The 26,011-nt window shown below is 42.0% G+C and overlaps 1 protein-coding gene across 1 annotated transcript in view; it reads left to right on the plus strand.

Annotated features, from left to right (window-relative positions):
• The window catches only part of LOC306742586 (contactin-associated protein-like 4), a gene marked incomplete at both ends in the record, with an annotated part of 88,464 nt that extends 78,180 nt beyond the window's left edge, over positions 1-10,284 (plus strand). Inside the window, 6 exons of the mRNA XM_079224977.1 lie at positions 527-582; positions 1,181-1,325; positions 3,384-3,471; positions 6,449-6,667; positions 8,238-8,309; positions 10,088-10,284. Of these exons, the coding sequence (XP_079081103.1) occupies positions 527-582; positions 1,181-1,325; positions 3,384-3,471; positions 6,449-6,667; positions 8,238-8,309; positions 10,088-10,284 (777 nt within the window). The remainder of the gene's footprint in view (positions 1-526; positions 583-1,180; positions 1,326-3,383; positions 3,472-6,448; positions 6,668-8,237; positions 8,310-10,087) is intronic.
• Positions 10,285-26,011: the final 15,727 nt, after the last annotated feature.

A 26,011-nucleotide genomic window follows, 5' to 3' on the forward strand; every position in this document is an offset into this window, starting at 1 on the left:
GAGCACCCGTAACGAGGCCGAGATCATTTCATTGGATGACAGCTGGCATTCTGTTGGTTTGGGGAATTTAGGTTTGACAGGGTTATTCCACAACATTTGAGCAGAAGCAGAGCAAATCTGAGGCTATTTGGGTACACATACAAGGGTTTTGAAGGCAAAACCTTCCAAAATCTCAATGTAAATTCAATAAGTCAAGCTCTGAAATTGAAAAACCACGAATAAAGATAGGAAAAAAAGCTCCATATGAGGCTTAATAAGTGATGCCAAGGGAAATAAATAAAAGTCCGGTGTGCTGGTAGTGGGTTCGCAGGTCAATGTGCTGCTAAAATAAAATGGCGGAAAACTTGCCGATGTGTTTTATAAACTTTGGTGTGAAATAATGATGTTTTGAGTTTGGCTTTTAAGAGAAGTTGGAGGCACTTTGAATTTAAAATTACATCTTCAGCATCCAGTAGTCCAATAAAATTGGCACTTTGCTGGCAGATTAGCTGCAAATGGATTTTTTTTCCTGGTGTTAATGACTCAGAGAAAGCTGACGGACAGCAGGGCATTAAGGTTTCGTGCTGGCCGCGGCGTCGTCAGGTAAATGCATTTAAACTGAAGTGTCCAATTAAATCCCTGAGAGCTTTCTCTTATTTTCCTTGAGAGGGCTCATTTCTTTTCACCCTCGACTGCAATTACAACTCCTCAGCCCGAACGCTACCTAAAGCATCTTTTCCAAGAATAAACGTGTTATCAGAGCAGCGGCAGGTCGCTGTGGAGGTCCTCCTACATTAATCAATTATTCCTTTGCATTCCCTTATAAGTGAGACTTTGATTTATTATCTTTATCTACACTAATATAGTGCACGCTGTAAAAAGGACAAACTTTAACTTTTGATCCACCTTCACTTTATGTTCTGATTATTAACAGAATCAATTAAATGTCATTAAATTAGGCGTGATATTGATATGGAATTAGACCCTATCTTAATATATAAATATTAATTAATGGAGAAATATTCATATATATATATATCTTTGTCGGATTAAATGGGTGTTAACCAGGATAGCAGGCCATTTTCAGGTGAATCTCTTTCTTCCTCTGAAAGTGTTTCCTTTTTCGTTGTGTGTGTGTGTGTGTGTGTGTGTGTGTGTGTGTGTGTGTGTGTGTGTGTGTGTGTGTGTGTGTGTGTGTGTGTGTGTGTGAAGATAAACTAGAGGTGAGATACAGGCTGGACAGCAGCACAGACGCTGAGGTGTTGAGCAGCGGAGTGAAGAGTCTGGCCGACGGACAGCTGCACACCGTCACCGTCAGCAGGCTGAGCGGCTCCGTGTCTGTGCAGGTAACGATCAACACCAAGTATGAACACACACACACACACACACACCCACCCAGCAGACACAGAGCCGCATGGGAATCCCTTTAACGGCTCGTTTCTGGCCACCTGACGAATGTAAGTTAAATGTTTACTCTCCATTTTTGCTTCGGTTTGTCCCACTAACTTCACCAGCTGCACATCACTGTGTGTGTCTGCTGCTCGGTGCCGGGCAGTGAGCATTAACTTGGGTTCTCTCAGCTAATTTGCAGAAAAATAGTGTTACATGAGACCCAACCTCACATTGAATGTGTTGTACGTGTGAAACAATGAGCTAAAAGACGCGTAAACTCTCTTTAAAGATGCAGGGTTGGAGGTTAATTTATAGTGTTCTCTGTTTCACATTACACACTCTCAATTCCTCAATTCTTAAGTCTTTTTTTATCACTAGAACTTCACAGACTACACAACAAACTGAGCTCCCAGTAGAAACACTTTGGTCACATTAACCACTGGTGCAGTATAAATACATTGTTAAATACTTGTTTATTCTGTCTGTATATATAATAGTGCTTTTGAGGATTATTTGTATTGTTTTATTATTGTTTACTTATATTCATTACTTGTTTCCTATTTCACTACTATCTCTTGCTGCTGTAATCCGGCAGTTTCCCCACTGCGGGACTAATAAAGGATTATTTAATTTAATTGTATCTTAGCTCTATTGTCGTGAATGTGTTGACGCTCCAGCCTTCACATCTGGTTGCTACACAGGAGATGTTATGAATTGAGTTAGTTGGCAAATACATTATTTAACACTTATAGTACAATTCAAAGATGTAGAAGTAAACATTCTTAATGTGAACCGATCTATGAAAGAAGAAATGCCATCAGCTGACCGTAAAAGTCGGGTTAAATGCCGCTACTACCTTCGGTGGGTGTCCCCGGTAGTTCCCTGCTGCTAGTTCCCTGCTAACTTCCGCTAGCTCTCCACTAACTTCCGCTAGCTCTCGCTAGTTCCCCGACAACCACCAAAGGTAGCTGGACCAGTCCCGGCTCGACGCCCGACTCACGCAGAGGGGACGCAGGCAGTAGCAGCAGCAGCAGGGAGCTAGCAGCAGCAGGGAGCTAGCAGCAGCGCTAGCTTGCTATAGCGGGGACACCCACCGAAGGTAGTAGGGCTTGTAACCCGACTTTTACGGTAAACATGGACCTGAGTAGATAGAAGTCCATTGGATTGGTCAATGTCTGCTTCCAGCTACATTATGTTGCGTATTAAATGTTTGTATACAGCGTATAAAAGGCAAACAGAGGCACTAAAAGAGAAGCTGTCTGTTTTCTGTGTTGCGCTGCAGGTGTTGTAAAAACGCAGCTGCTGCTGACGAGCCGCTTGACCTTTTTCAATGTTTGCCAAATGAGGCATCGAACCCAAGGGCGAATACAAGGACGCGCATACAGATGCACACACACACACATCTCCTGTGTGTGTGTGTGTGTACTATGATACGGTGTTGTGATATTCATCTATATGAGAAAGTCCCCTTGTCTGCACTTTACTGTCCTGAATGCAACTACGGCAGGGCGGCGGGGACAAACAACACATTAAAAGAGCTCCGCGTGAAATATGAGGCTTTGTAATCGTATCTGGATCTTCTGAATGTCTTATCTTGTTAACAACGGCCTCTCGTGATGTACGAGGTGAACTTCCTCTAACCAGCAGTGTATAATTATCAGCACCCAGAGGTAGAGAAACAAGGTGACCTCGTCTTGCATGGGTGCAGCGGCCTCTGGAGATGCTCCCGTGAAATATGAAATCCAGTTTCTATCATACTAAGTCATGATATAGTTTGGAAACATGCTCCAAAGGCATATGGGGAGAGTTTATTCTGGAGAAAGATATCTTAACACAACATTGGGTGTGTTTTGGTACAAGAAAAACATACTTCTTAATGTCTGTGGAGCACGTCTAGGCAACGTTTTCCTGCCGTCGTCAGGCGGAAATTTCCGAGGTATCGACTGCCACGAGTCATCCAAGTGAGACATTTTCAATTGCATAATTTAGGAAAAACAATTGTTCCCTTTCAGATCGACCAAAGCCCCAGAGAAGACTTCAACCTGACGTCGGACGGAGAATTCAACGGCCTCAAGTCCCTGGTGTTGGGCAGAGTGCTCGGTGAGTGAGGAGGCAGTAAAAGCAGAGACAATGTCTTTTTAATTGGAGACCATTAGGACTTACTCTTATTTCAACAGCTTTAAAGTGGTAGTTTCGTTGTTTTGAAGTGCGGGGTCGCTTGATGTACTTATCCACAGACAGTTGCTACTTTCGATGGCGGTGGACATGATGATAATGATGATGATGATGATGATGATGATGATGATGATGGCTCCAGTTTGGAGAGGCAGACAGGTAGGGCAGCAGGAAAACGTAGTTGAGACGCCTAAAGGAATGGTCCAACTATTAAATCAAGTTGAAGTAAAAAGGCAAATCAGTTTAAGTGTACGCTATTATTTCAAATATTTTAACCGCTTCATCTTTTGGTCAGACAGCCCTTTCCGAAGAACTGAAGAACTGAACTGAACTGAAAAGTGATATATATATATATATATATATATATATATATATATATATATATATATATATATATATCTTCTTATCAAAGCCAGCAGACTATGTTGGCACTAGGGGAAGTTTGCTTCCGGGCTTTCCTCTAGAAAGGTTTTATTTCAACCCAAACCACGACCTTTTCCTGAACCTCACCAGCAGGTCTGTTTCCTAAACCTAAAGCCATACTCCCATGTGCCGGTACTAGTTTCTCCAAACTGGGGACGTGCTGAAAACCGTCTGCTGTCAGTAAAAAACTGACTGTGTATAAGTACCTCATCGCTTCAAAACACCCACACTATCCCGACTTTTTCTGACACTCGAATATTTAGAGAAACATACTTCAGATGGGAATATTATTCAAGTTATCTTAAGAAGTTGGAGGCAAAATGTGAGAACTACTTTACCAAGAAGGTTAATTTGTTTTTAAATAAAAAAAATAAAAAAAAATATTCAGTATTCATGTTTCTTAAATTGGTGAAAAGCAGGTAAATCAATAAGCCCAGATGTAAAACAATCTCTTTGTAAAAAGCTTGTTTGCTCCCCAAACTTTGTGCATATTTAACTCTAATTATGCAGGTTTCAAGTTAACTGTCAAAACAAATCTAGAGGAGCTTGATGCATAATTGATTAGCGTGTTCACTTAATAACTGATAACCTTCCACTGCTCATCATAAACAGAGATAAATAGAGAGAGTGCAGGGTCAAGTTAAACCTTCCTGTAAAGGAAAACATCACCTCCGGGTGAGTTACACCAGTGTTGTGTAGTCCTGGACAGGCACCTGCAACAGAGTCAGACAGTAATTGTCTCTGTTGTGAGTTATTCATGTTCTCTCTGAGCGGCTCCATCAGTGACGGACTGAGACATAAGCTGTTAATGACACGAGTGGCTGCAGTTACAGCTCACTCTGTCCTTTTAAAGGGAAACACGCCGGCTTTTAAGAAATAGTTTTCATCAGAGGCGTCAAGCAGCATGAAAGAATGACCACGAGAAATAAATGATGCAAAATCCATCTAGAAGTGTTCTGATTATGACTTCTGGGCTCGGATTTTCATTGAATTGCACACATGCATGCATGAAAACCCATTATTTAGATATTCTTTCTATTAATATTTCCTGGTATTTCTTCTCTGCCGGTGCAGAGACATGTTAAATACTTGCAGTGTGCGACATGGAAACGATTAAAACACGTCAGTTGTCATTGGCAGCTGTATTTCACAATGTCGGGTGTTGGTTTCTGCCTTTCTAAAAACACCCATATCTGCAAAGAATCCACAGAGAAGGACCACCCGGTTAAAAAACGGTCTGTGTTTGAGAAGAAGAGATGAAGAGATTAATACTCGTCTTGCCGTGAAGTGACAGCGCTAACCACTGCACCTCACAAATCTATTCTTAAATAATCTAACTAAAATACGCACAGCACCTATCTTCTGGAGTAATAATACGTTCTCTCCACGATCTTTTCTCTGGATGTTGTAACTCGGCTCTCTGTGTTTTAACCTCGCCGTGTCGGCGTGTGACCGGTCCTCCCCTCTGTCACACCAGAGGAGGCAGAGAGTCAGATCAGCATCAGAAAAGCAGCGGGAAAGTGGACTTTTCTGTCGTTTCCTGGCAACACCGTCATCCATCAGCCTAACTAATGGACGTTAGTTCCTGCTGAGAGGAGCTTACAGGCGAAAGTAATGTTTCCTGCTGCTCTCATCATCAGCATACAGATGCGTCACCTCTCAGTCACCTGAACAGACACCGATGCTGCCGGTTACTGCGGTAACGTCGGCTCTCACAGCTGCTGTTTACGCCGCTGTGAAGGAGTGAAGGTGAAGGATGAAGGGATTAAAGTCAATAAAAGGAGCACAGAGGAGGGGAGAGTGCACATCTGTCTCGAGGAGTGATGGATGCAGACTGGAAGCTGGACCATTGACAGTCTGTCGTGTGTGTGTGTGTGTGTGTGTGTGTGTGTGTGTGTGTGTGTGTCATTCGAGTCACTGTGCTGCCACTAACCATTGATAACGGGGTAATGTGAGGCAGAGTCAATGAGCCCGTCAGTGTGTGTGCTGTGATTGTGAGCCTCTCAACGAAAGGTTAAAAGTTCAATCACTAGTAGAGATCAATAAAATGTAACGTTCTCGCACAAGAGCGGTATCGGTTAAATATGAAGCGGCAGTCGGCACCCGTAAAACCACTAACATGTAGTTTTTACACGTTTCTTTGGTGATTAATCAAAAGAGATTTAACATGTTAGTGAGTTTCAGACGTGCTGACTGGTGCCTTTTGTTTCATTTGGACAGATCTTGTTTTCATGTATTTGTGCTAAACTAAACAAATAACATCAATCTTCTCATCTACCGCTCGGCAATAAAGCGAATACGCTTGTTTCCCAGAAGGACAAAACTATTCCTCAAAAGTGTTCTATAGTCTTTTGAAACACGTGGCAAAGTTGACATTTAAAAAAAGCTCATAATATCCAATTTGAGGATAATTAAATCGTGTTCCGGGAGCCATCTGCTTTGCGTTATTACTTCAGGTTTCTCCCTCTTCTGCCTCCAGAGTCCGATGACATGGATCCGGACCTGTCCCGGTTGGCGTCTCTCGGTTTCACCGGTTGTCTCTCGGTGGTCCGCTTTAACTCCATCAGCCCTCTGAAAGCTGCTCTGCTCCACCCGCACACCAGCCCCGTCGTCATCTCGGGACCTTTGGTCCGGTCCAACTGCGGCTCCTCGGCTTCGGCCAATCCCTACGCAGCGGAGAACACACGCCACCTGTCAGGTAGGGAGGGGAGGAGTCAGGTTTAGTTTGACTGGAAACATTGTCTTTTAGGTTTTATAGTGTGAGAGGAGCTTTGGGTTTAAAAGGTTGCAAAGGAAGTTCAAATGTGTCCTTCAGCTTCAACGTTTGCGTCGGAGAGGGGATTATGATAATGTTGTATTATTTTTACTATCTAGGTTAAGTTTTCTGTTCCATTCTTCCCCCACAGCAGACTCTTCCTACAGACTCATAGGAGCAGCTGCAGTCTGTGGTAGTCCAACCTGTTCTTGCCCTTCAGGCCACAAACGAGGCAAACAGATTACTGCTTCCCAGGTTCACTGTGTGTTGCTTGGTTTCCGGTCATCAAATTAGATATATGAGGGACTTTGCACAACTTAACTACAATATCAACTAGCTTGGCTTGTCCCTGTCATGATCTAGTTTCTAGAAAACTAGATATTTAACAAGTTATGAACACAACTCCATGTCACAGTGTAATCACCTTTTTAAGTGGATGTGGTGAACTCTTATTTAAACATCCAGCAGCTACCGATCAGCCTGATTATTTTATTCAGAGCCGTGTTTGTGTCCACATGATGACTAAGTGCAATGTTCTCTCTCTTTTTGCCTCTGTTCTGGACTTCAGCAACTCCAGAGGGCAATAGCTAGCTGCTTAGCTGCTAAATGCTAGCTAAATGCACTGTTCTCACATGAGGTCGCCTGGTCAGAGCCCGTAGGCGTCACTTTGGTTTAGGCAACACAACTAATTGGTTAGATTTAGTAACAGATTGTGCTTTTGGGTAAAATAAAGAGTATTATTAACGTAACTAACTAAGTAAGTAAACAATGACTCGTGGCTTCACATGGGTCACGGAGAGTGGTCTCCTGGGTGAATATCCTGTGTTTGTTTGACCCATCCGTCAAATCTTTTTCTCCTCCCCATGCAGAGTTTGTCACTCTCTTACGTTATGACTAAGCCAGATGCTTTTCTCTTGTCTTCTCATTTTTTATCTCACTGCTCTTCTCTTTTTCCCCCACCGCCAATAATTGTAGCATTTTCGTCACATCGTATTGTGGTAAACGTGTAATAGTAGGCCAGCTAAAAGTCTGACAAAAATTGAAAAAAATGTGCCCCTGACAATGATGCATGCATAAAAATCTGTGACTGTGCTACTTTTATCTCCTCCTTTTGTTTCTGTTCTGTTCTTGGTGGGAGCTGCTGTTTCAAACTGGGTAATGGGCTCATTAAGCATGTACACCTCGTTGAGGAGCATCACGACAATGTGCCTGATGAGATCATTAATTTGGACGACAGTGTCTGGTTTTCCTCCAGCTCCATGTTTGCTTTAACAGAGTCCTCTGGAGAGCTGCTGCTGTAACTCCCTCTGATGATGTCGTCTCTGAACGTCTCTCTTTGTCTCTCTTTGTCTCTCTTTGTCTCTCTTTCCTCTTCTTTCACATCTGTTTTGCTGTTATTCTTCTCAACGTCTCCTCGTCTGCCCTCTTTCCCTCTTTTCTCTCTCTCACTCTCTCTCTCTCTCTCTTCCACCTTCCCACCTTCCCACCTTCCCTTTCTCTTTCTCTGCTGTAGACCAGTCTGGTTCAGTGGCTTCAGGTCAACCTTTAGTCAACGCCATCAGGACTGACTCGGCTCTGATTGGAGGTACTGGAACCTGTTTCACCTTTTTTCTTTTCACTGTTTTTGGACTTCTTTTAACTATCAAGATTCAGAGATTACACTCAATATTTCATTGATGAGAAATATATATATATATAATATATATAAATAGACGGGCAAAGAAATCCATCAAAAGTTAAAACGTTTTTGATGATGTTTCTGCCCAGCCAGATTAGTTAAAAGTGACGATTTAAAAGCTTGTAGATATAAAAAAGTAAGAGAGTCAGAAGTCATTGAAAAGTGTCCATTAAATCTCTGTGACTGTGTCTCAGTGCACAAAGAACAGCGGAAGTAATTAAACCTCCGAAGAAAACTTCCACACCGTTATCTTCAAAATGCAAACCAAAGCAATAATAGTGCGAAATTGATTTCATCTGCATTTTTTTGAAAATTGCAATTAAATGAAACTTTCTCTCCGGATAATGAAATGTGCCGAACAGAAAGGGTTCAGCTGAGTCTGAATACGTGGAATTCTGTTTCACTGTGCGCTGAAGTTTTTAGATTAGTAGGACAAAACCCGACCGCGGGGCAGAAAAGAGCTCGCACACCCGAGGGAGACGGAGACGGAAATAATCAAGGCAGCTTCACAGAGTCATGTGACCAAAGTCCACCGTGATACACTTATTCACCCAGAAAGTTACCGTGTCAGTCAGCAAGCAGAGAGATGAACGCATCAAAATGCCTCAGATGAGTTACAATATGGACTCAGCTGGTGAAAGAAGTATTTGAATTAATAAATCTGAAAGTAGAAATACCACATTGTAGAAATACTCCATTACAAGTAAAAGTCCTGCATTCAAAATGTCAGTTTTCATTATTATGTAATTCATGAACACTTAATTCATCATTTATAAAGCATTATTCCAACATGAACACTCATTAGTAACTCATTAGTATGTAATTCATAAACACAGTTATAAATGTTTCATTCTTGATTAATAAGCTTTACTATTTGTTTCATGATTGGGTTTTCATACTTTATAAATGATGGATTGGATTTATAGATGATTAATAAGATCATTTTTAAAGTGTTAGTAAATGATACATTTTTTTATTTAAATGTCATTTATTCATGCATTTATTTATACACATAATGATTTAGATATGCACTTTATAAACGTGTTTTAATACTGCAATTCATGATTAATTCAGGTAGTTACTACTCGTTAGCTCGTATGTTCTGTGACCTCATCCTCACCTAAAAATAAGAATCGTTGTGTTTTTGTTTGGCAGAATAGTTTTTCTAAGTTACTTTTTTAATACTCAGCCCTCCATCATGTTCTAAATAAGACAAAAACAAAAACATTTTTTTAACTTTTTGTTTGTTTGTTGTTGTCTCACCTGGCAAACTTTTACCTTCCCCTCATGGCTGAGATATATTTATGACTTAAAGAATCCCTTTAAATGGATTTGACTATGGCTACAGCTGTACATTCAGGAGAGAGATTGCTACTGTTTAGCGTCTTGTTAGAATGCAAAAACCTGCAACTTCTTAGGCCTGGACGTCCACCTGCTTGCGGCCCATCAAGAAGAGTTCACTGTCTAAGCTCACAGATTTTATAAGTCGTTGGAAAGTGCTTTTTTTTTTTGCCTCGCTTGTCCCTAGTGCCGCTAGAGTAGCTGCTAAATTAAGCTAAACACGCCACAGGGATACCTGACCTGCCATGTAGCAGTCTTGTCATCTAGCTCCTGGTAAGATATGAAACAAATATACTTCCAAACATGTCTGAATATGTCACAGGGAATGTCCTCTGCCTTTGCAGGCGTCATAGCGGTGGTGATTTTCGTGATCGTGACCGGTCTGGCGATAACCGGCAGATTCCTCTACCGCCGAAAAGAGACGTACAGAAACCAGGAAGTGAAGGGAGTCCAACAGGACGACAGCCAAGATTTCCCTTTCAACCACCAGACGGACTCCCAGAACGCCTCCACTGAAAACACAAAGGAGTATTTCATCTGACCGGAGACCCCATGAGCAGACCGGGCGGTCCGGCCTCGCCTCACGACTTTAACGCTGCACTCAGAGACTTCGCTGGACTATGTGGCTCCACGGAAGATGGAAAAAAGAAGAAAAAAAGGAACAATACACTGTTTTTTTTCTCTACACTGTACATATTGTATATATTGATACAAACAATGCTGGACTTTTAAGGTGTTGATATCCTTTTAAATATAAAACAATGTAAATGTGGAAGTAAAGTCTGCAGCAAAGGTTGCAAATACTCTTGTGAAACAGATTTTTCTTTATGGTTTTGTGTATTCAAACACAGCTTTATTTCAGTTAATCAGGTTGCCTAAAAATCGTCGTTTGGCTGTAATTAGGCGCACAGGAAGCAACAACTTCTCACTCCTGACTCGTCAAATACCTGGAAGTTCAGTTAAAACTCTGTTGCGCGCTACGTGACTCGCTAGCGGCAGATTTCGACGTGTCGGTTTCCACACGTTGCATGGCATGATGGCGTCTTTTCAAAATAAACTCCCCCAACAAACAAGTCCCCTCACCACCAGTTTCCCATGTGGACTATCTCACTCTTTACACTACGTCAGTTCCTCTGAATGTCTCCTAATGACACGGTTTGGGTTTACAGATGCCGAGCGGCACTAACCAACCGGGTTGCGGGAGGAGTCTGCTTCTGTAAGACGCTGCAGCTGGGTGGTTCGCTTGCTGTGTTTCTGTAGCGTGGCGTGCTTCTGGAGGAGCGGTGTGTCCTAGTTAGAGGCTGCACAGCTTTCTGCCCTTGCTGCCCGCAAACATCCATCAGGTAATTGTTGACAGTCGGCTCATGAATTCAACTTTTTTTTTCTTCTCCGGCGTGCTCCCACTGCCTTTTGGTGTTAACAAGTCGACTACCGTAAAAGTCGGGTTACAAGCCGCTACTACCTTCGGTGGGTGTCCCCGCTAGTTCCCCGCTGTAGCCAGCTAGCGCTGCTGCTAGATCCGCGCTAGCCCCCGCTAGCTCTCCGCTAGTTCTCCGACAACCTCTTTTTTTCTCTCGTGTTCTTTACCTTGTAACATGAAAGAACATTTAAAAATACGGAGAACATAAAATGCATCCGTGAGGACTGAGCGCTTCCAGTTTCCTATAGTTTGCACGCTTTGTTCAGTTTTTTCCTCTCTCTTCTAAAAGTGTCCTCCTCCCTGCTGTATGCAGCCTGCTGGGAGCTTCCTCTCCCGGCTCTCTAAACGCCTCTGAAGAGTAAAGCTTTTAACGCCGACTCTACAACACTGTGGCTGTCTGTCATCTGCTGCACTGCACGCAGAGACAGTTAATGTTTTTGTGAAATGCTAATCCGCTTCGGTCTGACAGGTGGATTGTGACTCGATCGGAAAGCAAAGAGATGATCTTTGAGTGAGGCTGATATCAACACTTGGAAATGAAGCGAACCCTCCCGCGTGTGTTAATTCAACTCATGTGGAAAGAGCTGCACAGATCGAGGGAGGATGAAGGCAGAAAGAGCGTCGGCAGCATCTGTTTCTCCAACGCACACCAGCGGATCTCTGCAAGACCCCAAAGCGCAGATGGGATTTTAATGGCAAAAGTTGCAAAAACTTCAAAGTGCATTATTCATCTCTTTCCATTGTGTTTTTCTTTTGTTTTCCCCGAGAAAACAAGACACAAAACAAGCCGAAGCCACACGTCGTTGTCAACTGACCGCAGTGCAGCAGAGAGGAACCCAACAGGCGACCTTGACAGCTAGATATACTTTTGAGGACTGATCACAGCTGGAGGACGCTGCCAAAATAAATTGTTTATCAAGATCCAGAGAGGAACATTGAGTTTCCTTTTTTTTTACGACGGCGTCCGCTGAGAACGGGGTAAAACATTAGCGGCGAGTCACGTACGTACGCGGTGATGTGTGCAAACAAGCGAGGAAGAGCGTTTGACCTTCAGCCTCAGTGTCGTGTGTCACTGCAAACAACAACTTTGTGTATTGTTATGAAGAATACCACAAAGGTTTTCCATTCGCTCGTGTATTCGGAATTTATTTTGGTTAATCTCACATTTAGAAGATAATGCAACACAATTTAATTTGATGAAAGTCTTCGTGAAATATTTGGTTCTTGAGGCTTGGTGACGTACGAACTACTCACGTGGCTATTTAGTAGATTATTGTGACTGGCGAGCTAATGGCTAGGTGGTAGCCATTAGCCCATTTCGGACTCTCCGGCTCAAAGTGCCTCCCTGTCAGCGGCGCACATTTACGGGTCAAAATGAAAAATTCTCACAGATCTACTTTGCCCGTGTGAATGAATCACCCATGGTGATTTTTGACTGGGATGATTTATTATCACAATGATTTTTTTTTTACGTTTTAAATACTGATGCGATAACGCATTAAGGCTGGTGATATGCTGCAACGTCCTTATTGTCAGAAATTCAAAGAAAAGACTCAAACTAATTATTAACTGTCCCGAATAACAAGTATAGTCTGTGTGGCCAATGCTATGTATATTTAGCATATTCCTCTTTGCCCTGTAGCTCCATTATTGTCACATAAAAAAGCACTTCCACACCGCCACTGTGTGACATTCATTAGCATGAACATGTTGGAGTTTATTTTGAGTCACACGCCACACTGCTGCCGTAAATACTCCCGAGAGTAATCCGCTGCCGAAAATAGTCCCCAACATGTTCTCTCCTGTTTTGCTAAAAATTTATAAAATGTCGCTATATTTTGTGACCTTCTTTTATATCTAATATCAGACAGAAGAGAAACACAATTTCAAATCTTCTGTAAGTGACAAATAAAACTGACTTTGACTTTTACATGATAAGTAGAGACCAGTGGGTTTGAGACCGAGGCCACAGAATTTTTGAGAAGTCGGATACAGACAAACACATTGTTACATTTGGTCTTTTCATGAGGTTTGTTGACAACAAGGTACAAAAAAAAAAAAGAATAACATCAGCCTTATCCTGTAAGGAGTGTTTTTTGTGTACTTCCTCTCTGACAACGCACTGGTGTGTTCAGTGTAACTGTAGTGTTGGTGAATAACAGTGGTGTTGTAGAAATATCCGTAGAAATATCCAGATTTTGTTATCAACAAAATTCCTGTTTCAATGAAAATTAAAAGCGATGGCACTCTTTTTTGCCCCCAAAAATATCATGCTTTGTCCTTGTATCTGGAGTTTTTGTTTGTTTCTGCTTTACAGATGATTCACCAGAGGAATAAATGTTAACGGGATACAATCCAAAATGTGCCTGTGAACCAATTTGTTCCTACATTTACATGTCAGGAGAGAAAGCTTGACGTGTGTCACCACGACAAAAAAATGAAAGGAAATTCACATTTATTATCGTGGGATTCTTGTTTTTAACCGCTGAGCTCTTTTGTTTCTTTGTTAAATAAAGCCGACGCACGGCAAAGACTTCCCCCTCAACAACCAAGGACAATTTACATACATTTACATCTCTTATATCTGCTGCTTCAAACCGCGTCGGTGTGGGAGGATACGCATCCGTCAGCCGTGCTGACATTTCTTGGCCGCTAACACTCTGTAGACCACAGAAGAGCTAAATATGTAAAGCTGTGAAGCATCCAGGAGTCGAAGGATATCAAAGGGATTCTCTGCGAGGAGCCACTTAGCCTCTCTTGCCTGTTTAAACACTCAAGACACCCGACATGATTCGACACGCCTCGGATCAGTGATCCCCGGTTTGACTCATTTAAATCTCCTCTTTAGTGGTTGTGATCAGAGACCAGATGTGAAGCGGATGACTGATATCTTCAGCATCATCGGCGATATATCAAAAGACCCAGTGAAGAAAACTTCCAACGGCGGCAACTAATCTTCCGTCCACTCAAATTAAAATGTGATAGCAGATTTTGTGGCATCTGTTGGCCGTGCAGCGTGCAGCTAACGTGGTTGATTAGGACGATAAACACCACCGGGGCACGGACGACACAAGAAAACTGGAATGTATCTTTCTGGCTTAACATTTGAAGAGCCCATGGGAGCTCATGGGATTATGTGCAGCTCACTGCTTTGTATTTTACCTCATTTTTTTATTCACACTGTGGTGGAAGAAAGCCGCCTCTGAGTAGAGATAATGCTGGACTAACAGACTGTAAATAAGAAGTGGACGTAGTCGTCATGATGTCACCCGTTGGTTTGTGGACCGGGGTTTTGAAGACTCGAGTTCGGCATTTCGGGCAACGGCATCTTGGATTTTGGTGCTGCCATCTTGTTTTTTTTACAACCCTGTGAATGGAAGTGACCATATTTGAGAAGTGAAGCCGTGGTAGAGATGCTGTATACAACTCTGATAGAGACCTGTCAATCACCCTGCTTTATGGTCTGTTTGACTCGAAATTACCATAATTGACTAAATGAACATCATGCTGTATTGAAGAAGACTTGAAACTAGAGTTTGAGACATAAACTCATGTTTACAATGTTTACTGAGGGAATAAATCAAGAGAAGTAGAGTCATTTATATAGACATCTATACAACCAGAGGAGTTGCCCCCTGGTGGCCAGTAGAGAGAATGCCGCTTTAACACATGAAGCGTAGGCTTCTATACAACCGGAGAAGTCGCCCCCTGGTGGCCAGTAGAGAGAATGACGCTTTAACACATGAAGCGTAGACTTCTATACAACCGGAGGAGTCGTCCCCTGGTTGTCAGAGAGAATTCAGGTTCAAGACACTTCCGTGTTAGCTTCACTTTCAAAACCGGAGGTTGTCGCCTAGTAAATGCTAACGTTAGCTATGTTCAGCAACTTAGTTTAGCGTGCTAATATTTCCTAATTAGCAATAAACACATGACAGCTGAGGCTCGCCGGAATGCCATTCGTTTTGCAGGCTCCAAATGTTGGGCAAACAAAACAAAAATGATGGACCAGAGTTGTTTCAGTCTGGACCAAAGTGGTGGCCGACACCATTGCTATCTCATGGCACAAGCTTGCTGGGCTATAAAGAAAAAAAAGGTCCACAAAATAGAATCCCCTAATAGTGTAGATTCTCACAACACATCTTGATTGATTTTATTTATTTGCAAAGCTATACGTCGAATAAATGTTACTTTAATGCATCAAAAGATGTTGAACGAGCCCCAACGGAGACGAGGCCGCTGCAGGACTGAGTGATGTGCAGCGCAGCAGATGAAACGTGGAACGGGATCATGAAGAGTAAGCAACCTTCTCATTGTCATTCATCACATCTGTTTCTGTTGTTTATCTCTGTCTCGCCAGGTAAATGCAAGAGAAAGCATTTTGTTTTACAGCGGCGTTACGATGGCCGATGGATCGAGCCGCATGCAGAGCTGAGATTCAGATTTACTCCAGCGTCACTACAATGCAGATGAATAATTGAACTCTATTTGAGTCTTTACGCCTTTTGTTTGTCTTTTATTCGATCTACAAATCACATTAACAGAGAAGAACAAAGGCTGATGCTCGCCAGTATGACCACTTTACTCCTCCATCATTCATCCTCTCTTCCTGTCGTTACAGCAGATCGATTCTGCGTCTCTTTCTCTCGGCAGGTCGACCATTTTTAACGACTTAAATCCCTCAATTATTCACCTCTCGCCTCTTCACGGCCAGGCAAACGGGAGCTTTAAAAGCTGCTGCTGCTGCCTGCATCTGTATTAGTGGCTGACTGCGTTGCAGCAGGACACATCTGCATGTTGATGAGAGACGCTGAAGCATGCAGGGAGGGTTTTGTTCTGTTGTGATGCTTTAAAAGATGTCACGATAACTGTGCCGGTATGATCGTCAGATAAAAAATGTGCAAGACTCTGTATTTACATGACATCAGCAGAAAACACAAATATAATGGCCACAAAATGAACATGATCGAGTTTAGAAATTACAGGTTTGTTGAGCTACAGCAAAGAATCAAAAGAAGTATCACTTTGTGAAACAAATACCACCAATACTTGCTGTACTGATGCTTTTATTGACCAAAAAAAGTTAAGATGAAGGTCATGTGATATGATCGAAATTGCAAGAACAGCTACTAAAAGGACCTGGGGGATGTCACCAAATTACTAATATCAGCACTGGGTATCGGCAAGTACACACATGTGAGTAAGTCTTTAAGACCCATGCAGAGGAAGAGACACAACTACAACAACAATTCATCAATACAAATATTCATCAAACATTTAGAGCTCAGAGAAGTTTACATTTTCCTGCAGAGAAATATGAGTTCAGGTAAACAAAGATCATCATGAGCAGTGAGAGCCTCCATGACTAAACAGACACAGGAAGGAGCGCCACCTCAAGAAACTCAAACATCTACACAACAATAATGAGATGATGTCAAAGTACCGCCCACAATGTTTGATTGACAGGTGAAGAACAATCAGCTCTCAAGAACAATGATGGAAACAAATTTGTTTTAGAATGAAAACACAGAATTTAACCTGCTGTCCCTTAATCACTTCTGTCTGAGTTGACAGAACTCAGCAGTGTCTCCATAACTATCCCAAGGTAACCCAAGTCCAGCATAGAGAGGCTGAGTGAATGTGGTCTGGACTCTGTGGAGGAGAGTCATGGTTTCAGAGACGCTGTAGAAGGACAGAATACCTGAACTGTGATCCAGGTACACGCCTACTCTGGAGGACCAGAGACGGGAGCTGTGATTCTGTTGTACTTAAATGTAAAACTGTTTTTGTTACAATGTAACGCCCAAGATTTGTCATTAAATCCGAACAGACATTCATGATAGCTATATGTTCTGCTGACATTCTTGTATGAGACTGCTACATGAATCCTGTCTCTCTCCACTCCACCTCCCAGTAACAACATCCAGTTAGACTCTCTCTACTCAGGACCTGAAAACATCCAGTGAACCTGTCTCTGTGTCTAGAATAAGACTGTTGTTCCTTCATACATGTTGCTTTTCTGTTCCCCTCAGATAATAACAGCATTGTGTTTGCTGTGTTTGGATCCAGAGTGATTTCACGTGAGTATCTTAAGAATCCAGCTCTGGTCTTGGGCTCTGCTTGTGAACGTGACAGTAAAACGTCCACTTCAGTCACTGCCAGTGAGACGTTTGTCCACTCGTCCCTCAGGACGTCCTGTAGTTGATCTCTGACTTCTGACACAGCCGCCGTCACGTCCTCAAAGTAGCTCAGAGGACGGATATCGATGCCGGTCGAGTCTGTAGATTCTCCGAGTGTCTCACCTTAACCAGCTGCCAAGCCGCCCCCGTGCTGTGGCCAGAAGCTGAAGAACAGCCAAGACAGGAGCTGTGCAATGAGAAAATAAGCTAATAGGGAAAAAATAATTATAATACCTGATGAAAAACAATTAAATTATAAAATAGATATAACTTTGTGATTCTGCTTAGGCCAGCAGAGACGGCCCACCACTGGAATACACTATGACACATTGTAACGTTTGTTGGGGCAACAATATTCTAACAAAATGGTTCATGCTGAATTTGTATTGATACAACGTTTTGTGACTCCTCTATCCGTGCTTTTTCAAATAATAGAATAAAGGCAATTGAAATCCCTTTTAAGTAAACCAGATCGCTCCATCACGCAAAAACTAATATCACGTGTAATCACTTTGTTAGAACAATGCAAATAAAGTTCTGTCTGTGCAAAAAATTACCAATATTTGGCAAAATAATTGCCTATTGTGGCTGCAAATAACCTTTTTTACACTAAATATAAAGATCATAACAATAACGTTCAATTTGTGTCAAACAAAACAAAATGAGTGCAGATATGTGAGGATGGGTCAAATGCAGAGAATAACGTCCCCACTCTGGAATTAATAAAGGATTATAAAAAAAACATTAAAAAAATATATATTTAAAAAAAAAAGAAGAAAAAAAAAATCTCCCCACCCACCTGTAATACCCACTAGATACCCACAGCCCACTAGAGGGTCGCGCCCCACAGTTTGAGAACCACTGCCCTAATTAATGGAAAGTGTGGCTATGACTGCGCTGCGTCAGGGCGCACCAGCTGACCATCAACTCTCATCACTTTGTCAAAGGTCGAGCGCAGAGGATCATCCCGAGACTACTTTTTTTTCTTTTTCCCTCACAATTTTAGAGGAGACGACTACCGTAAAAGTCGGGTCAAAAGCCACTACTACCTTCGGTGGGTGTCCCCACTGTAGCAAGCTAGCGCTGCTGCTGCTACTGCCCGCGTCCCCTTTGCCCGAGTCAGGTGTCAAGCCGGGGGTGGTCCCGCCTTTGGTGGTTGTCGGGGAACTAGCGAGAGCTAGCAGGGAGCTAGCGGAAGTTAGCGGAGAGCCAGCGGAAGTTAGCGGGGAACTAGCAGCAGCACTAGCTGGCTACAGCAGGGAACTAGCGGGGACACCCACCGAAGGTAATAGCGGTTTGTAACCCGACTTTTACGGTGATCTTAAAGGCCCAATTAGTAATTTTCTAAATTAATCATATCGTCAAGTGGCTCAGTTTCAACTGCATCTTGAAAATCTCAATTGATGTTATTCTAATAGCCAGCAGGAGGCGAATGCTCTTCCAAAAAGAAGTCTGACTGTATAGTTTTTGGTTTAAAAAAAGAGTCTGATTTAATATAGAATTTAATATATATATATATATATATATATATATATATATATATATATATATATATAGAATAAAATGTAGTTCATGAACTTATATTTTACACTTATATTTTATTGAATATTTATTAAGATACTTTTTTTGCATGGATGCTCATTTTAAATATATATAGTGCCTTCACGTACCCCCATTTGAGAACCACTGGTGTAGAAGTCTATGAGAAAATGTAAACAATATAGACATCAGCAAACAACAGGGCAAAAACTCCTGTACTCCCAGGTGTTAGTGTGTACCTGCTCAGGAGAGGGATTTAAAGCTGTATTGTAATTAATAATCAATGTCGTCTGGATTCGGCCGTGTGGAAGGCCTGCAGCCTCTTCCTCTTCCTCTTCCTCACACCTCTCCAACCGGCCTGATAAGAGTGTGCAAAGGTGAGGCTGAAAACAGTTTTGAGAGAACCGATTGGTTATTGGATAGCCGGGGCTCGGCCGCGATGGCCGATACGCATCAGGATGAGCGCCGACTCCTCTGTGTGGAGGAAGATAGAGGAAATGTTTCTGGAGAGAGAGAAGGCAACGAGTGTGAGAATAATCCCTTAAAAAGTTCACTTCGTCTGCTGGCAGCCATGTTTAAAATGTTGTCCTCCGCTCACCGTTATTGCTCTGTCACAGATTAGCTCTGTTTCTCCCGGTTATTTTTCCCATTAGAGATTAGAACCCCCGTTATCTCCGTTTAAGGAGGAGAGGTGGGAAGAGTTCAAGGTGCTCTTAAAACCGAAAGCCCCGAGACCGTCGAGCAATCTGATAAATATCGCCGGCAACTTCATGCTGCGTTTATCTATCTGTCTCCTACTTTTAATTGCCGCGTCTACCTTCCTCCGTACGTCCTCTTTTCCTGATTCTTCCATCCGCCTTCCTTCGATTTGTCTTCCCGTTGGGAAGATTCAGTCAATCAGAGAGAGGCGGCGGCCATCGATGTGGCCACATGTGGAAAATCATTACGACTGGCGTGTCAGGAAGATTCTGTTTCACCTTTGAGAATTCAGACACTTCTGACAAGCGTTTCACCGACGACTGTTGGATTATGGGTAACATGTGTGATGAACTTGTCAATAAACACATCTGGTGCTGCCAAACAGATTGGATATGTGTAGCGGGAAAATAACAATCACAAACTATCTTGTCTTCAGCCGTTTGAAAAGAGTCAGTTCACATAAATACAGCCGACAGCTTTATCATGGACACGGCCGTCATAATTATTGTATTATTTATCAAAATATTGATGAATAAAACAAAGAAAGAATAGCCTAGAGAGACGTCATGAGAATATTACTGAAGAGACCGAGATGGTGGAGTGCCAGTGAAATGTTTGCGACTGCAGGAGTTAAAACCTTCCAAACTGTTATGGATACATTTATCTGTCGAGTTAATGAGTCTGAAAATGAAAATGAAATCATCTTGGTTTTATCAAACATAAAGTTCAGTACTACACACTTCCAGTCCCAGCTGTGGAGACATTGGTCCAGCTGTCGATTGATTGTATCAAATAAAGTTGTGCCGTTGCGGCCGCCTGATGTAGTTAAACGGAATTAAAATGCTTAAAAACGTAGTATAAATATATAAAGTTTACTCATATAAGCGTTTGTATGGTATAATTTAAAAAAATATCCTATGAAAGCCAGTGACACACTTTCTAAATAAACTGTTGTCTTCCCAGGAAACTACTTGGTTAATTCTCGGGATGGATCGTGAACTATTGGATTAGAGTTTAGGAAAGATCATCGTTTGGGTTAAAAAAGTTTGCGTTTGGGAGTTGAGTCTCAGCAACAATCTGATGGAAGCATTGAGACCTTAAACATTAGTTTGGGGACTTCCTTATCACCATATTATTGTCCAAGAATAACAGACCCTGCATGAAAGAGCCGTATTGTTGAATCACTGGATGTACTGATCATTTTTTAAATTTTTTATAATATACTTTATTGGTGAGTATTTTCATTTTTTTGTGTATGTGTTGATAAATTTACAATAGTGAGGAAAAAATAACAGGAAAGTAAAGCAAACAAACAAAGTAAAGTAAAAAATATGAGGAAATACAAGTAATAATAAAATAAAACAATTTGAAATAAGAAGAAGAAAAATAATGAATCAAAATGGACGTACTGATCTGATTAAATCAAACATACGTATTATTATTTTTGCATTAGCTGGTCAATCTCAATCTTACAAATTTATGCCAGGTTTTCAAAACTTTATCATCACATTAACATGAAAAATAAGCATATTTTTGTGTGACAATATATTGTTCTGTGTGTGTTTGCCGTTCCTCATGATGCGGGCCTGAAAGCTTAAATAACTGCATCATTAGTCCTAGGCTGTATTAGACATGGAAACAGATCAATTTAAAAATGGCATCCTTCTTATCCTTTTCAAAATAAAAAAGAGCTGTGCTGCGAGAGGCACCACTTTCTTTTTTGCAGCCTCGGCTCATTCAAAACCATCAGCACCCTCAGCTCTATAATAATGTAATGCAATCCAGAAAAGATGCCTCCAGGTGCCCGATTGCCAATTTTCTCATGTTTGCCATAAATGACTTGTGCCCCGAGGCGATATGCAACATGCCCCAACTCAAGCTTTTAAAGTGGCCCCTTGTTTTCAATCATGTATAATTATCCCAGCAGGAAGGCTCCATTTTCCCAGTATCACCTGACCCGCCCCATTACAGTCGCTATCATGAGGCTTTCTCCAGCTAAAGTCTCTCATTTACCCAGTGGCACACCTCCATTACACACACACACCTACAGACTGACATTTAAAGAAGCCACCTATTTGTTGTTATCTCACACGCGGGTGAAGCTATTTTCTGCTCAGCGTGGGCCTTCTTTTCATCTCCATCTCCAATTACTGTCTGTTTCTTTCTCCCTCGTCTCCATCTTCCACTTGCCGTTGTTGATGTTGTCACTTTGCCTCTCTTCAGGTTCGTCTTTTATTTGTTTTATTTTTTTGCACACCAATTTCATGAGATTAGAAAGGTTTTGCCACGTCACGTATGATACTCATGCAGCAGCAGCAGTGGGTGGGTATTGTTCAATTTAGCTTTGGTTTACCTGTAATCCAGGTGACAGGCAGAGGCACAAAGATGCTTTGACAGTGTGCCTGGCAGGATGTGGATAGACGGCATTACCGGGGCATCTGGTGTGTGTGTTGGTACCTGATAAAACGCTCAGAAAGCAGTTTTATTAAGCCCACAAAGGGAATAAACTCTATAAATATGACTGCAAATCTCTGACGTAAACATGTTTGTTGTGACAATGGGATTTAAGAGTAAAGTAGATTATGGTCAAGTGTTACATGAGTCATTAGTGTCTTCAGAGGCTATAAAAGAGCAACGTATTCTCCCAACGACGAGGCAAGAGAAATGGTTTGCAGCTTTAATTTAAAGCCAGTTAAACGTCTGCTAAAAGAAATATGAATAATGTATTATCCATAAAGATTTGTTTAACCTAAGATGTGTTTTTCTGTATTAATTTGTGTGTTCACACACAAGCTCAGCTGACGACTGAAGTTTAATTTCCCCACAGGGCAGAGTTTAACGCTGCAGCAGGCCAGATGGTGAATAATTTTTTTAGCAACAAGTAGACACTAATATCACAGTTTGGTTGCGGCGATAAGAAGCACCCGACCCCTGTGACCTCCACCGTAACCCCGACTCCGTGATTGAAATTCAGGAGCCATGTGGACATTGGTGAGGAATTCTCTCCACATACAGTGACAAATTGAAGCTTTGGAGTGGAAAAGAAAACAGCTGTGATTGAACGCTCCGGCCAGAGGAAGCTGGGATCACCAGTCGTAATCTTTTCCCCCCTTTCTCGTCCCTTTGGTTTCCTTCAGTGTGAAGCAACAGCACATTGTGACGTTTCAGTTTACCTCAACCGGCTTTGCCACGTAGTCGGAATTTTATATATTAAATGTCACAAATATCTTAAAGCATTCAAACCGGACAGATTCAGTCTGGATCGAAAACTTAAATGCCTCCTAAATGTGACGACGCCACCTTGGGACTTGCACCCCAAGAAGTATATCATATACGTTTTTAACAACCCTAAGATATGATTTAGAAGTTAAGGACACAGATTCATTGCCGATATTTGGCCAGAGACGTGTTTTATAAAATCAACCAGAAGTTTATTAAAGTAATCAAAGAAAATAATCAACAACAAACAACTAAAAGCCAAAACATGCAGAACAAAGTTATCACGGCCAAACCATGTACAACAGACAAAATGTGCAGGGCAAAACAGACAAAATGAGCAGGGCAAAACAGACAACATGAGCAGGGCAAAACAGACAAAATGAGCAGGGCAAAACAGACAAAATGAGCAGGGCAAAACAGACAACATGAGCAGGGCAAAACAGACAAAATGAGCAGGGCAAAACAGACAACATGAGCAGGGCAAAACAGACAACATGAGCAGGGCAAAACAGACAACATGAGCAGGGCAAAACAGACAACATGAGCAGGGCAAAACAGACAACATGAGCAGGGCAAAACAGACAACATGGGCGTGACAAACATACTAAATGGATGTGGCAAACATACTAAATGGGCGTGGCAAAACAGACAAAGTAGGCGTGGCAAAACAGCAGCAGGTGAACCTACAAATGATAAAAAGAGATTAAAAGGGTAACACCATGCTGCAAAATAAAAAATAGGATTCTGACTACTTTCCACCTCACATATGGGGTAAGTAGTAATATTGGAGCTGATTGGGAGAGTAGCGTTCAAAACTCTACTCTCCCTTCATGGGGAGCATTCCCCACTACATGAAGTAAAACAGTGGATTGGAGTTGCTGTGCAGGTTTGATTCTCACTTATCGCCAAGCAAGAATCAAACAACATCAACCAGATGAGTTTAACGGTTGAGCTGCTTGTTGCTTGTCCGCTTCGCCGAATTTGACGTGATGAGACTCGATGAGACGAGGGAGATCAGAACAAGCTGGTAGGGAGGGCACCTGAATACAAGAGAGTGGGCTAGGAGGGTGTTTATGGGAATTAAATATAACGCTCGAGGCCAAAATTCTGCTAGTTAGCTTCGATAACGTGTATAAATCCGTCGATATTTGGCAACAGCTTTAATCCACTAAATGAGGCACAGCAACTTTATTTTGTCTCGTTCTCTCGCTTATTTCTCTTCCATCTAAATCCGCATTGCCAGCGATATCATTTAAATATGTCCCAACTTTTGTCGAGCATTGTCTGTTTGCATGAATGTCACAACAATTTCTTGTTTTTTCAGTCGCACTTTATAATAACTACGCTGTAGAGTTGTGAAACAGCGAGACAGTAGACGTAGTTGCAGTCGAGATAGTTTACTACAACTCCACATAAAATGTACAATACTTGTGCATCACGATAGCGGCAGCGCAACCCCCAAGCTTCCCGGAAACCCCAGACCCCGAAAACCCCCCAGCTCTTAAAGGCACAGTAGCCCTTAGGTGAACGTCTCTCACAGTCCGTATGTGGGTCACCACAACGCACTATTTAGCACTAGTAAAGCATGAGTAAACACTTAATTCGTCATTTAAAAAGCATTGTTAATAATTGGTTTGCAGTATTTATTACTTAATTGGTTTGTAATATTACTTAATTTACAAATGGGGAATCCATCATTTATAAAGTATGAAAACACATTCATGAAACGCATAACAGTCAAGCTTATTAATAAAGAATTAACTGTGTTTATGAATTGCATACTAGTGAGTTACTAATGAGTATTCATGTTGGAAAGTGTAATACTGCACATCAATAGAAAGATTAAGACCTAACGCATCTAAATCTCCAATAATAATCACAATAAACACAAGCATTGACATGTCTTGAAGCATTTTCAGTCCAAAAACCATGTTTTTCGGTTCAAAAATTTAAAAATGACCTACTTTGACCTGAATCTTGCTCGTACCATAACAAGCTTGGTATGTAAATGACCGTCTTCTTCTGCATGTGTCATCTGACATTCTTTCAGACGAGTCTGAGGACCAATGAGAACGCAGGACCTCAAAACGCCCCAAAAATAAAAACATATTTAAATTGTGAGAAGCTTAAAGCCACGACACGAAATGTCCTTACGGCATCGTGCTATTTATACGCCTTCCCGTGAGATTAGGGTGGTATTTTTATGAGCAGATCAACAAAACAGAATTGTTCCCTTCTCCGATTGTGTATTTACTATTGTCAAGAGATATGGAAGTATTTTTCCTTTTTTGTGAGTCAGAAAAATAATATTTATATAGCATGACTAATTAATCATCTTGCTTTGTCGTAATCACCACCTACGCTACATGTGTTCTTATTTGCAGTGTGTAATTACATCCATATTCATCATGAGTTACAGCCAGAGTGATTAATTCCCCCACGCTCAGAAAATATGAATGAATTCATCTCCAGAGCAACTTGAAACCCTCATATCGGCGTCGGAGATCAAAACCCTCCACATCCCCCGCCCGCCCACACCGTTAACGCACGATCACAACTGTCACCGCGATTACGTTCACCGCAACCTTTACACCACGTCTGCGTAGACACAGCTTTCATCTCCCCGGCTTTCAAATGTAATCAGAGCTCCGATCACATCCATATTCACAGCCCACCTGGATCCATATTTCTAATCGTCCATATCGACGGTCGGACCGCGCGTTAAAAGGTCGTCCGCCCGCGTCTCGGTGCCATTCCTCACTCTGGATCCCCTGCAACGCATCAGCGATGCTGTTTACGCCCCCGAGGTCAGAGTGATGGATTATTCGTTTACGGGACTTTGAACTGCATGAGACACAGACAGATTTCAGTAAATCAGCGAAAAGGCCATTTTCTTTTTTTTCTCAGGGCGCCCACCTCACACTGAAACATCAAAATGGTCCGGATGAGAAATGGCCTCCGAGTCCTCCTGAGTGGGACGATGAACCTCGGCCTGTATCGCTTTGATAATCATAACGAATGTGCAGGAATATGTCTTCTGGTTGACACTGCTGAGACGTTACCTTTCTTCGGCCCTCTCGAATAGCCATGTCCGTTGTTTACATTCATAATGATCATTTTGGGGAAGTGGCTTTGGACGAAGGCCTGAAGGGAGTCAGTTGACTTGCATACTTAGAGACTTTCTCTCTAGATTTAGCAACTATTGGAGCCAGTGT

This window comes from Taurulus bubalis, assembly GCF_910589615.1.
Source record: "Taurulus bubalis genome assembly, chromosome: 1".
Lineage (NCBI taxonomy): Eukaryota > Metazoa > Chordata > Actinopteri > Perciformes > Cottidae > Taurulus > Taurulus bubalis.